The sequence below is a fragment of the Protopterus annectens genome, chromosome 10.part0 (assembly GCF_019279795.1).
Source record: "Protopterus annectens isolate FY-2018-M chromosome 10.part0, PAN1.0, whole genome shotgun sequence".
NCBI classification, from domain to species: Eukaryota; Metazoa; Chordata; order Ceratodontiformes; family Protopteridae; genus Protopterus; species Protopterus annectens.
Genome location: NC_056744.1, coordinates 1,776,017,579 through 1,776,031,829, shown reverse-complemented (window position 1 = coordinate 1,776,031,829; position 14,251 = coordinate 1,776,017,579). Strand labels below are relative to the sequence as shown.

Below are 14,251 nucleotides of genomic sequence, written 5' to 3'. Positions count from 1 at the left end.
GCTTTTACCTCTGCTGGGCAAAGATCATTGGATGGTAACTTTGGATCTCAAGGAGGCTTACCTTCATGTTCCTATCAGACTAAGTTGCAGGAAGTATCTGCGTTTTCGAGCTGGGACTTCTCACTATCAGTTCTCTGCATTGCCCTTTGGCTTATCTACTGCCCAGAGTGTTCACGAAAGTTCTGGCTCCAGTGATAGCTTTCTTCAGGCTAAAAGGAATACAGATCTATCCTTATTTGGACGACTGCCTGATTCTGGCTCAAGGAAGGGAAGAGCTTCTTCATCATTTGGAATATGTGATAGCAGTGCTAAGATGCCTGGGGTATTCTGTGAACGAAATAAAGTCCAGTCTAGTACCCTCTCAGGACATGAGCTTTCTGGGTGTAAGACTGAATACAGCATCCCAGATGGCCTTTCTAACCCCGGACAAACAAAAGAGTCTTTCCCTTTACTTCCATCAACTATCTCATCAGTCCGGGCTGACTGCAAGGACAGTCCTTCAAGCCTTAGGGTTCATGGCATCTTGTATTCTGGTGCTTCCCAATGCCAAACTGCATATGAGGAAGCTACAATGGTATCTCAAATGTATGGACACAGCACTGCCAGGATCTGGACACTGTCATTCAAATAATACCTTGCATTCAAAAGGAATTTTTGTGGTGGGCTCAGGAATGTCACCTAAACAAGGGACTCTCTGTGACCCGGCCAGAGGCGAGTCAGATTTTAACGACAGATGCCTCAGACAAAGCTTGGGGAGTTCATCTAAATGGAAAGTGGATACAAGACAAGTGGCCTGCCAGACTACAACATCTACATATCAACCTGAAGGAGATGTTAGCAGTCCAGTTTGCATTAATAGCTTTCAAGGATTTACTTCTTCCAGGGCAGGTGTTGATTCTAACAGACAACACAACTGTCATGTGGTACATCAACAAGCAAGGGGGAACACATTCTTATCCTCTATGCAGGCAAGCAATGATTTTGTGGGAGACTGCTCTCAGTTTACAGCTCAATCTTCAGGCAAGGTTTCTGCCAGGAGCACAGAACTCCTTAGCAGATGTGTTGAGCAGACGAATTATGGATCCCCACGAGTGGAAATTGGATCCTCATGTATTTCAGAAATTGACAGTGTCATGGGGAACTCCAGACATAGATCTGTTCGCTTCTCCACTAAACCATCAGCTGCCAAAGTTTTGCACAAAAAGGTTTCATCCCACAGCTTGGAAAGTGGATGCTCTTTCTTTCAATTGGAGCAGTCTTCATGTGTATGCCTTTCCACCTCTGCCTCTCCTCTCAAAGGTACTTCTAAAGGTCAGACAGGACAAACCAAGGATGATTTTAATAGCTCCAGATTGGCCTCGACAGCACTGGTACCCATTACTGAGAAATCTGGTACGGAAGCCTCCATGGCCTTTGCCTTTGATTCCACACCTGTTGTCACAGGAGGACAGCCATTTGCTCAATGTCAAACTTCACTCTCTTCACCTAACAGCCTGGCATTTTCTGTTTTGAATCATAGAGGGTCTCAACTTCCACAACAAGTTTTGAATGTGATTTTGGAAGCTAGAAGGCCTAGTACAAGGAAAGTGTATGCAGATAAATGGAAGAGATTTTTATTTTGGAGTGCAGCGAAGGATTTTGATGTTTCTGAGCCTAATTTAAGTGTGGCTCTTCAATATCTTACTGAATTACTGGACAAAGGTTTGTCCTTCTCTTCTATTAAAGTTCATGCTGCAGCAATTTCAGCTCACTATGAATGTGACCCTCCATTGTTTTTTCATCCTTTGTTCAAGCAATTTCTTAGAGGGGCAAAGAACATAAGACCCCCACGTAGAGCTCCTACTCCTGCTTGGGATCTCAATTTTGTGTTGGAGAAACTTACTCTACAACCTTTTGAGCCTGCAGCTACTTCTGAGTTGAAATATTTATCATGGAAGACTGCCTTTTTGTTGGCCATTACCTCTGCAAGAAGGGTTTCTGAATTACAGGCCCTTATGGCAGTTGAGCCTTTCTTGATTTTCCATAAGGATAGGGTATCTTTGCGTACTAATCCTTCCTTTATGCCTAAGGTGGTTTCTAGTGTGGCTTTAAACCAAACTATTCATTTGCCTACTTTTTATGCAAATCCCCAAAATAAAGGGGAAAAGATTTTGCACACTTTAGATGTACACAGGCAGTTACGATATTATTTGGACAGAACTAAAGGGTTCAGGCAGTCTCAGCAGTTGTTTGTTTCTTTTGCTTTGAGTTCTCAGGGCAAGCCTGTGTCAAAACAAACTATTTCTAAGTGGATTGGGTTTTGCATTGCTTTCTGTTATTCCCATCATGGCAAGGAGATTCCAGCTGGGATTAGGCCTCATTCCACTAGGGCTACTGCCACTTGACAGCCTTTTGAGGGAGTGGCAACCAAGGATATTTTGGAGGCAGCTACTTGGAGTTCAGTGCATACTTTCTCTAGGCATTATCACCTGCCACTTTACTCTAAATCCAGGGCTGGTTTTGCCACTGCTGTTTTGCAGGGCATTTTGGCAGCTCCTGCTTCCTTGTAGTTTGGCCATCCTCCCTTACCTCTGCTTTGGGATTCTACCCAAGTGTAAGGACTGCAGCAATGTGAGATGAAGAACATAGTACAGTTTTGTACCTACCATAAATGTAGATGTTCAAGATCCACATTGCTGCAGTCCAATACCCTCCCTCCTTCCCCTCTGCAGTTAGAGGTGGTTGTGTGGGTTGGGTTGTAAATATTGTGTATATTGTATATATTGTACATATAATTAGTGCAAGGGTGGTTGGTTGGTTGTTTGCTGTCTTTTGGTTTTGACCTTTATTTTTAGGGTCTTCTGACATCTGGGGCAAGAAAAGACTGAGGATATGACGTCGGTCATGCGCATTTGTACCCTGACGTCCTGATGTCAGTCAAATGCGCCTTGACCGACGTCAGCCTTATACTTTGATATTCGGGCCGACCGAGGACAGCGGACTACCCAAGTGTAAGGACTGCAGCAATGTGGATCTTCGAACATCTACATTTATGGTAGGTACAAAATTGTACTTTTCCTTTGAGTACGTTTTTGTTGAGAACCTCTGCATATGTGGGTGTGTGTTGTGTAGGTGTAGGTGGTGATTGAGGTGTAGTGATTGTGTTGACAACCTTCTCAGTGCCAGGTATACTGTCTTGTGAGGGAGAGAGCATAGACTCTAGGTTCCTAATGTAACTGCATCCATCTCTCACAAATTGTGTTCCTAGGTGGTAGTAGTAGATGGTTGTCCGCATACACTGTCTCAGGATGCCCATATCAACCAGACTGACAGGAGAAACTGTAGGAAATTGTCCATCCATGTTTGTCAGAATATGAGGGAGAGAGGCCAGGGAGAGCTAAGGGGTAGACGTGAAACCCAAGTGCTTAAAATAAAACTAAGAGGCTTAGAATAACACAATTTAAACAGGCTATAAACTCGCAGTAATAAATGCAGCAGAAAAGATGCAATTGAACACTTTAAAGAACAAGCAGCAGAAACAGCAAGATGAAGTAATAGAGTAGGAGAAGGAAACAAATACAGTAAAAGCAGCCAAATAAAGTTTTTTTTTTGTTTGTTTAATAAAATGAAAAGGGAGAGAGGATGAACAAGATAATTCAAGGTTAAGAAACTAAGGGGGTTGGCCTTCCCAAATGATCTCTCTGTGTTAGGTACAATGAGCTATTGAGATGGGACCGGGAGGAGTGTCCCAGATCAGATTTATAGTAGGGGCGGGCAACTGCAAAAGACACCAAGTTTAAGAACACAACAACAGTTGGGCAGGAAGATGAGAGGAAAACAAAATTCAGACAGAGGTCAAGTATATATATAAATAAATGCAGACAGAGATAAGTAATAATTCAGTCCAGCAAATAAATAAAAACAGCACAGTACTGTTAAGAATCACTGAAACAGATCAAGTGCAAAAAATATATCAGCTCTGTATTTCCAGATTGTTTAAGAAGCAACCACGCAGTTGGGCACAATGGAGTTTCCTCATATAGCTAAGGCTACTGCAGCAGTTATCAGTATGATAAACATTACCTTTGCTTTGTTTCCCCAGTGTGTTTGATGTTGTGTGCAAAATCCTGGCCAGTACCCTGTAATGTGGATATAGTGACAGTGTTGGGGGTAAGATAAAATAGGTTAAATCATCAAAAAGCACACTTCAGATGTCTGAGAAAATGAAATAAAGCTACCTGTAAAGACTTCACATTCTCCTTAAAATTTAATAATGATGATGATGAAGTACAGTGATATAAGAATATAAAACATAACCTAATATATTGTAAGCATCTGATAGTTTACAAATGGAACTGGAATTGATTAACATAGTCTTGAATGGTTATCCTGCCAGCAGTTCTAAAAAACCATAAGCAAATCAAACTGTGTAAAGCTGTAAGATAATACAAAGGGTTAGTCCAGATCCAATTACTTTAGCTAGCAGATCTAGGAGACTCTGTCTGTGATAGCCTCCCTGTGGGAGGAATAAATATGCCTTGTTGAAATTTCAAGTAGCTTATTCTTCGTTAGAACAAGAACACTCATCTTTCTTCACCCATACCTACTTAACTGAATAAACTACTTGAAACTTCAGTAAGATGTGTTTATTCCTCCCACAAGGAGGGTATCAGAGAGAAAGTCTCTTAGATCTGCTAGCTAAAGTGATTTTACCTGGACTAAACATTTGTTCTCTGTTTCTTATTAGTCTTGTCACACTCTGGGTCACGGATGGAATGCCAGATCTGACTCAAGCTTTCTGGAATACCTCTGTTTACTGTGTAAAATGTGGTATAAAATCAGATCACAAGAGTCTATCATGTGCAGTGAGGTAACTGTTAGTGTCATTGTTTGTGCAGGACACGTACCATAAACTGGTTTGGTAACTTCTGCGTATTGCACTGTATACAGCTTTAAGTTGCTTGTAGTCTGTATGGAGAAGCCATGAGTTTCATATAATTGAATGTAGACTGGTAAAATCCTCTAGACCAGTGCCCTAATACTGAATGCCCTTTGTTACTGACATGTAACATATGTGTCCAAATGGAGATACTAAAGTTGGATGCAGAGTTTGAGAGAAGTGTTCTGGTACTTTCTCTGACTCAGAGAGTGAGAGCAGGTGTGAGGTAGTAAGGATGAAGCAGTTTGTAATTAAGAGCACAGGTAAAATGTTTGACACTTTTACGACTAGCTAGCTAGCTCTACTGAATGAAAGGCAGTGGTGTATGCACATTTGACATACCAGTGGTTGGTGTGTTGGCAGTGATGCAAAAATTGTACTTAAAAACAGATCTTGGAGATATTTTGAGTGTGTGTCTCAGAGCTCTGTGCAAACCTTTACATGAAATTTTCCCAAGTGAGTTATGAATGCAAAGTGGTGTTCAAGCCATGACACAAAGTAGTTCAACATTGTTATGCCTTATGTAAGTAATTGTTAATCAGGTAAATTAACTGATCATATACAGACCCTTGTCATCCATGACCTGGGCCACAGGTTCAAGGATAAATGCATTATATATGAGAAGGCAGAAAAAAAAAAAAAAGAGTACCTTGACAAAACCCATGTATACATGATTAGAATATGCAGGCTGTACACAGACAGTAGCCAGGCAGCTGATTGAATCCCAGACACTGGAACTTTATTGTCAAAATCTTAACCATGATATGAATTATGGAGGAGGCGATGCCTTACTTCTGATGTGGAGCTGTCTTCACTTTAACTTCACTCCCAAAAAGCGTTAGCTGTGTATTTGCAAAGTTAGTGTTTAGGTGTTTGTAAGACTTATTTGTTTATACTAGTCAGAACATTCTGGGACTGGGTGGTCAGGCAGAGGCCTCTCTCTGTGTAACAACAGCTTGTCCCTTTCACATGCTTCCTAAGGCCAGCATGTGTAAGCCCTTGTCTGTGGTGGTGGGCATTTTTTAATGCATATTTGTTGACGTGGTAAGCCCACTGAACACAAAGTTCCTTTTTCAGGGGTGACCCGGGAGCACTGTCTGGCTGAAGTTATCAAATCCCTTACCCTGGGTACAGGAATTAGTTCATACACAGCTCAGGGCTTTAGACCTCTGCTCTAACTGCCAACTACTAACTTTCATTGTAGGGCTTCCTTTCACTCGGGCTTTCCTAGAGAGGCAGAGGGCTGTGAAGCCCTTCTTTTTGTGACAGGCAGGAGCCAAGTACCTTTTCATTTCTTGTGGATTTAGAGTCCCTTTAGTAGTTCATGAAAATAGCATGCTTTGGTCTCCATTCTCCTCCTGTCCCTTGGTTAAGACACCATTGAGTACCTTGGTTATACTCTTAGAACCAGCTTTTAAGGAAGCTCAGAGGCAACCTCATTCTGCATCTGTGGCCCCCATGGACACTGACCTGTGGTGTTCCCCCATGCTAATTGGAATAACTTATCTAAACACCTAAAAGCTGATGCCTCTGTGATCTCTACTGATAGTTGGTGGCCTTAGGTACGACAGCTTGTTTCACCTTTGCTGCCAGACAAGGAGTCTAGAAATTTGAACAGGTGTGGCAAGAGAGTGTACTTTTTTGTCACACAAAAATGTGTAGTACCTTCAGCTGTGTCTCTCATCTCTCCAAATTCCAGTCCTTACTGCTGAAATCTGCACTGGGAAAGCTGAAGGAAAACAAGTAGTCTGGGCTCAAGGAGGACCTTTTTCAAACCCTGTCAATGACTGCTTAGGTGGACTGCTAGGGAGCCCTCTAATATGGATTGTGCAGATGCTGTTGCTTTGGCTATAGGCCCAGGTGTTTCCTTGGACAGAACAAGGTGGTGGAGATCATCCTTCTGTGTGGACTATCTTAGCTACAGTATTATGGAATGTAAGCTTAAGGAGTTGAGCTCTTAGCTTTAGTGACTGGCTTTTTTAAGAAGAAAGAAGTCCCCTCCAATCTGAAGTGGCCATTTCCCTTTTTGAGATTCTCTCAAGTCTTCCACCCAGAGGAACATGAGGCTGTAAGAGCAAACTAGGCATCATTTGGTATCCCTGTCCTTTTGTTCTGGTTGAAAACCAGAAGAGGTAATTTAAAGGACAACAGGATTCTATTATTAAATGCTCAACTTCTCTGCCCTGTTTCTCCATATTTATTGTCCCTGCTATAAATAAACAACACAACATTTAAAATATTTTAAATTGACTGTTTCTCTCCACTAGAACAGTACCTTACTGTACTGTGGTGGTTTCACTTTCAAAAAACTTTTATCCCACCCTTGCTGCAGTCTCCAATTCATTGATGTCATCAAGTACACTGAATACAGGTAATTTTCTAGCCATTTCCCTCCCCAAACTGACATCACCATGTCTGTCCCAAAAACCCACCCATGCTGTGATGTCACAGTTCCCTGGTCCTTCCCCTACCCATACAGAAAGTAAAGGCTAGAAAAAGGAAACAGTACATGAGGCAAGCCTCCTGCTGTGAACTGTCAATCACAACATGTAACAGCTCAAATTACCCTTAGCACTTTGACAGCTAGGGAAGTTAGGTGTGAAGGGGATGGGAGATGAGTCAAAGCAGTACAATTCAGGCTTCACAAAAGCTTGCAGCTTAGCCATTCTAAAAAGAAGCAGCAGTAAAAAGCACTTTGAAAGTCTGTTCTGTGGCATTTGCATTGTTTGTGTTTTAAGTAGTCATAGAACAGCATGAAATGTTACTTAAAACTGACTGAAAGAGAGCAGTGTATGCATGTAAAATCAATGCAGTAACAGGAGCTTTAGGAAGAAAGAGGCCTGCATGCTGTAATTTTTTTACAGACAAACACTGCATTGTGGGATACCTAGAGGCAGACTAAACAATCAGAATTAGTTCAAGATGCCAGACCCCAGGTGGTCAGACTCAGAAATTATGTATAAAAATATTTAAAAATCTGTAAATTGTCGCAGAGTCATGTTAAATGTAGGAAACATCAAACCATGATGAAATAAGCATGTTTTTTGAGTCTGTGGGTACGGTTCTCCATTAAGATCTTTGTCCAACTTTTAGTATTTTTGTATAAGCTCCATCGATTTTGTGAAGTACTTTGTAATAAAACACTACAATAAAAGTTGAGCTGAGTGCGTGAGAAAAAGGTACAGAAATTGCGACAACGGGGTAAGTCAGAAATTTGGGCATAGAAGCTCAAATGTAATAATCAAAGAGTGGTTGGAGTCAGAAATTTTGGCATACACTTCCTAAGTTAATATTTAAAGCATAATGTTAAATTTAAACATCAGTGCAGAATGTAATATAATCAGATGTTTAAACAATTAAACCTGAAAAAGGATTAACTAAAGATATATTTGCATCAGTAAAGTCATCACTTACAACCCTTTGTTTCAGAAGGGGCTTATATGTGAATGAGGTCAATAAATACGTATGCAGTTGTTCATTGCAGACCTGTGTCTGTGTCAGTTTCCAGGAGGTCCATACCTCCTCCAGAGCAAGGGATTTATGATCTTGGTATGCACTGTTTTTATATATCATTTGAAAAGCATAAAACATTTATTTTCTGGTTGATTCAGTGTTGTTTGGGGCCAGTCAGTCACACTGAAGCTGTAAGTTTGAACAGGAAGAGCAAATATGATTTGTAGCTTGGACTTTTTTCATAGATATCAAGGCAATTTTCAGTATTAGCTTTAGTCTTCTGAAGTATTGCTTCCTGAACTTTATCCTTTATTCATGTTTTATTGCTGAATGCTGATCTTTCATCTCATCTCAAGTATTTATACACTCTGTCCTACTTAAGTTCCTTAGTATCACATTCTTGTGCTAGGTTTGATAGTTTTTGTGTTCTGTAGGTGATCAGATGATGGAAAAGTGTATAAAGCCATATAATTCTAGGATCCTGGCGAGGTTTGTTACACATCTGTTGGCCATCATGTGATTTTCTGGAATTTTGAACTTGACTGTATGGATAGGGCAGTAAGCTCAGGCATATGCCATAGCAAAATGGCATGTCTGATGATATTTTTCCTCTAGGAGGCACTTAGACAGTCTAGCCCAGCCACCTTATTCCTTGAGAGGTTATGTTCTGCTAGGTCTTTAAGGCTCAGGTCTTCAGGATGACCAAAAAAAGGATGCCAGCCCTTACTACTGTGGAGGCCTTTTAGGAACTCCTCCAATTATTACCTCTTCTTCTACATGTAGTCACCCCCCCCCCAAAAAAAAAAAAAAAATAAGACAACAAAGCCACGCTGCAGACCAGGAGTGAATAACATATGAGGACTTGTGAAATTAATAAATCACAGTAGTTCCTTGTCTGAGATACATAGGTAAAATCCACTCCCCCACACACATATCACACTCACATATGGTATGTGCAAAATAAAAAAATGCACATACTGGGAGCAACACACAGCAGAAGCTCAGGCTTTTTGTTAGTACAAAATAAATGCACTCCAGAGCATGTTCAAACAACAGGAGTCTGATTCACAAGTTAAACAATACAAAACTACGTTCTGCATTGCAGTTGAATGTTGTCTGGTAAACTTTAGAACACTTTCTTTAAAAATCACTTGGCTCAATGGCATAGTGAAATTGAGCCGTGACTGTAGCTCAAACAGTCCAGGATAAGCTGTCAACCAGGCACTGACAGAAGTGGAAGTGAGAGTTTGGAGTTGGAATATATGGCCACCCCATGCTGAAGTACAGATCCCTTGTGGAGGCTAGGAGTCGCAGCAAGGAAGCATATAGACTGAACATTACCATTGGCCCACCAACAGCAGGTAGTGTAGCCAGATTCAGGTACTTTACTGAGCCTGAAAATAATAGGGAGAGGGTTTTGCACTTGCTGAAAGTCTGCTGGCAACTCCGATACTCTTTGGACTGAACCAGGATTTTAGACAGGCAGTGCAGCGGTTTGTGTCTTTTCTTCTGGAGATATAGAGCAGACCTGTCACAAACAGATGCTGTCCAGATGGGAAAACCCTGCAGAGGCAAGCTGGCAGCCTTTTTCAGAAGCTGTTTAAAGGATTTCTGAGGTGGCTGCTTGGTCCTCCATGCAGCCACTTTCCCTGCACTATAAGCTTGGATGCCCAGTCCATGAGGAGGACAAGATGTGGCACAGTCATCCTGCAAGATCTTCTCTGAGGGAAGGCTGTTTTCCCATTCCTTGGCAATGGTTCCGATCTCCCTGGACTGATGATGCTTTGGTAATCTTCCAATCCCATGCATGCATCTTTGCAGTGATTCATACATAGAAGATTATGCAGTTATACAAGTTCACCCACCATCACATTTAATGCTCAAGCAGGATCACTATTGCAGTACTAGATCTCATAAGCCTTCCTCCTTTCATGTTTTGTGTTTTGTGGAGACAGTCTTGTAGCTAATCTTGAAGGAAAAGAGGTTTGGTGCTAGCCATCACTGTTTCCGTAGTTATCCATGTTCTGAGCTTTTCAGGAGCTGCAGTGGTTATTCCTCTAGGGAGTGTTGACTCTTTTTTTTCTTGCATGGATTTTTATTGGGCTAAAAGAGATCAGAAAGAGGTGTCCTTTTTCCTTTGAAATGTATGTAGATTCATAGATTGTTACTAGGCTAACGACTGGGGGGGGGGGTTCTAGGCCTAGCCAAGTTTTCCCCCCAAAATAATGATGTCCTGTATCCAAATAGGACACTGAGAGCCCAGGCATTTATAAGCTAACTCTGTCCATAAGGGGCATGGGTGCTGGCCCAGTAGTAAATTTCCTACTTGCCATCCATTGGGGTAGGTTGCGCTTAAACTGGATAATAGACGAACTCGGCTTCACATGGATGGGAAGCCTGTTCCATAGGAGGGGCAGTATCTGGGACACATATCTGTCTCTCCAGCATATCCTGTTTAAATCACAGACAAAATTGGTCCCTTGAACTTGTATTTCTGGTACTCTTTGACTTACGAATATGTAGGAGATTTATTAAGTGTGGGGTTTATCCCTACATTCCTTTACCTGCAGAAAAGGATCCAAGATGGCATGGGCTAACTTGCTCTTTTATGTGGTATGCAAAGCTCACACCACTGCTTTGGGGCAAAGCCAACTTGCACCAAGGCACGCACAGAGCTCTTGTAGTTGGACATGCAGCACAGGCATTTGCCTAAGATTAAGTCTGGTATGTTCTGCTGCAGCAGTGACATGGGCAGTTAAAAACCTTTACTGGAGATCTTTCTTTAAGCTACACAGACTTGATAATCAGTGTCTAGTGAGCCATATTTCTTGGAGCACCATGTTCTGATTTTAATTCAAATTACCCAGCTAAACAAGAGTTATTGTTAGGGTCAAACTGGATTTTAAATATCAAGCAGTAATTAATCCATGCTTTAAATATTATGAACAGTAAACCTGGAGCAGATAAGTTAAAGGTTGATTTAGCAATTAATATGTTCCTTTTTGTACATCAAATGAGTGTATTCATCAAGTAAGTGCTAAGTGTTTTAAAGATTGTGCTTGGTTAGATATATTTCAAGAATTGTGTTTCACTGAGAAATTAGTTATAAAGCTGTTGAAAACATTTAACTGAAAAGAAAATGAAACCAAGGCTGAATGTAGACATACAACAGACCTGTACTTTGCAAAAGACGTTGCATGCTAGTAAATATTGGGCTTTAAATAGTTCCCTCATACATCACAGCTAATATTGTGTTATTTCTTCAATTTCAGAGCTGGGCCAGCTCACTGGAGTGGCAGCTATCTTGAGATTCCCTGTACCTGGCCTTGATGAGGAGGAAGAGGAAGTCTGGAGTTCAGATGAAGATTGACAACGGGGCATCTGTAAAACAGACATCTTGAACAGACTTGGACTTTACTGCCGTATACCTGTGCACCTTGGGGGGTAGCTGTCTAAATGTTTTGTCAGCTGCATTAAAAACATGGCAAAAAAATCAAGTGATGTGTTATTCATTTATCTAGGAAATTTTAGAGTGAGTAATGACTTCTGGGAGTTGTGAAGCACAGGTTATTGTTTTATTAACAGCTTATAGTGCAGAATTCTCTTTAAAGCTGGTGACAGCAGCATTTTGATCAGTAGCAGAAGCTGAGCTGTTTTGCCTCACGATAGCCATGACATCGATGGGTGGCACTATGTGCCCTGGTGCTGTGAATGTCGACAGGCCAGCTAGATAACAAGAAGCAACTCCTCAAATCAGGAAAACAGGCACATTTACATATACCACAGGCCAACCAGCTACACCACGAAGTCTTTGTAGCCTGCAAGACACAACCTGCTTCCCTAACCTTTTCTAAGCATTTTATAACCTCCTGCTTTTGGAGTAGATGTCACATTATTTACCTTGTAAGTATTCACAGTCTGTGCCTGCAAGGGCAACAACATCTCTAACCTGCTTCTGGTTTATAGTCTCCTGTTTGCAGGACTGAAGCCAAATCCTTAATGCATCTTTAGGTGCCTTATTCTGCAAGCAAAACAACAGGAGGTAATTTTTTTTTTTTAATTTTTTTTTTTTTTTACGGTCTTTTACTTTTCTGTGGCCTTTTTGTCCATTTATTTGACACCCCCCACACCAAGATACACGCTTACAGCCTTTCTCTGTGATGCAAAAGATGGATTCTTGATTATGTCCCAGATTACTGGGATTCAACTAGTGGCCCTGGCACTGGACAAAGTGGGCAGAAAGGGGGATGACAGAATAGGTATGGCTTGTTCACAACCCTCAGAGGGAGAAAGGGGCTGTGCATTCTCAGAGGCATACTGGGTGACACTAACTTCCTTGTGGGGACCAAGAAGCGCACTGCTCATGCCTCAGAGGGTAGGACAGGGATTCCTGGAGGGAAACCACTTGTGCAAGTGAAGAGATATCCTCCGCTGTCATTCCATTTCACACCTATTCCCTCTGCCTGGCCTGGTGCATGCATGGGGGGGGGGGGCTAAAGGAGAAAAGCTCAGACTGCCACAATGGCTGTCTGAATAAGGACATCTTTCAGCTGACCATGCCTCAGTGCTGGGGAATGAATGGGTCATTTTGCAGTGGAAGGAAGTGATAATTGACAGTGAACAGAGTGTGCAAAAAAAAGTGGATGTAGACGCAGACACGCACACATCACCTTGCACATTTACCAGCAGCACTTGATTTAGGACACTGTTGAACTGTGAGGGATAGTCAGTAGCTGCTTAAATATGGCAGTACTGGGGTCATTCAGAAAGTAAAAAGACCCAGGCCCTCTTAAAATTCAGGATGAGTGCTCACAAGTGGCATAGCTTGACAAGGTGATACCCATTTATGGATCAGCTGTTGAAGGAGGGTCAAGTGTGAGAGTTTTCTTAAAGCGGTTTTCAAGATGAAACCAACATTATAGTGATTAATAGTAGCTGAGTCTTCATTTCATCTCAGTATCAGAAAACACTAACTTTGGGGGCTGCTTCCAGGGCCAAAGCAAGACTTGCCTCAGCTGTCCTTTTGGGTTTGATTTCCCCTGATGAAACTTCTAGTGTACCACCAAGCTCTTTTTAGCTCAGGGAAATCTTCCCAACTGTTATTACTGCAACAGTGAACTAGAAAGAGTATAGTACAGTTGTGTTAGGTACTTCGCATACATGTAGATGTTTGAGTAGTTTCACTTTTGTGACACCAATTCCCTGTATCCTGCCCCTTTTCATCTCCTTCAGGACTGTGGTGGGTATCCCTTCTTCACTGTCTGTATCCAGCCTCAGTTAAGTCCCCCACCATCCCTCCCTCTTTTATTGCACTCTGGAGACCTTTCTGTGCAGGTCATCCTCCTGGCTACCCTGGAGAGGATGTAATTCTAGACAGGGGGCAAAAAAGGGAGAGAGCACCGGCTGATGACCCTTTACTGACATCAGAGCGGAGGGCATCCACTAGGCTGTGGGAGAAGACGAAAGTCTCTGGTATTTGAGCTGACCTTGAACTTTAGCAAGACAAGGAATCCAAATAGTTACTACTACAACAATGAAGATCTTCGTAACATCTGCATTTATTACTACAACAGTGAAGGTACTCATAATATCTGCATTTATTGCTACAACAGTGGAGGTACTCGTAACATCTGCATTTATTACTACAATGGTGAAAGTACTCATAACGTCTGCATTTATTACTACAACAGTGAGGGTACTCGTAACATCTGCATTTATTACAACAGTGAAGGTACTCGTAACATCTGCATTTATTACAACAACAATGAAGGTACTCGTAATGTCTGCATTTATTACTACAACAGTAAAAGTTCTTGTAACATCTGCATTTATTACTGCAGTGAAGGTACTCGTAATGTCTGCATTTATTTCTACAACAGT

At 41.6% G+C, this 14,251-nt stretch overlaps 1 protein-coding gene across 1 annotated transcript in view; it reads left to right on the top strand.

Annotated features, from left to right (window-relative positions):
• Positions 1–11,868, top strand: part of PELO (pelota mRNA surveillance and ribosome rescue factor) — a 1,269,508-nt gene extending 1,257,640 nt beyond the window's left edge. The window contains exon 13 of the mRNA XM_044086588.1: positions 11,644–11,868. Coding sequence (XP_043942523.1) covers positions 11,644–11,741 — 98 coding nt within the window. The 3' untranslated portion in view covers positions 11,742–11,868. The remainder of the gene's footprint in view (positions 1–11,643) is intronic.
• Positions 11,869–14,251: the final 2,383 nt, after the last annotated feature.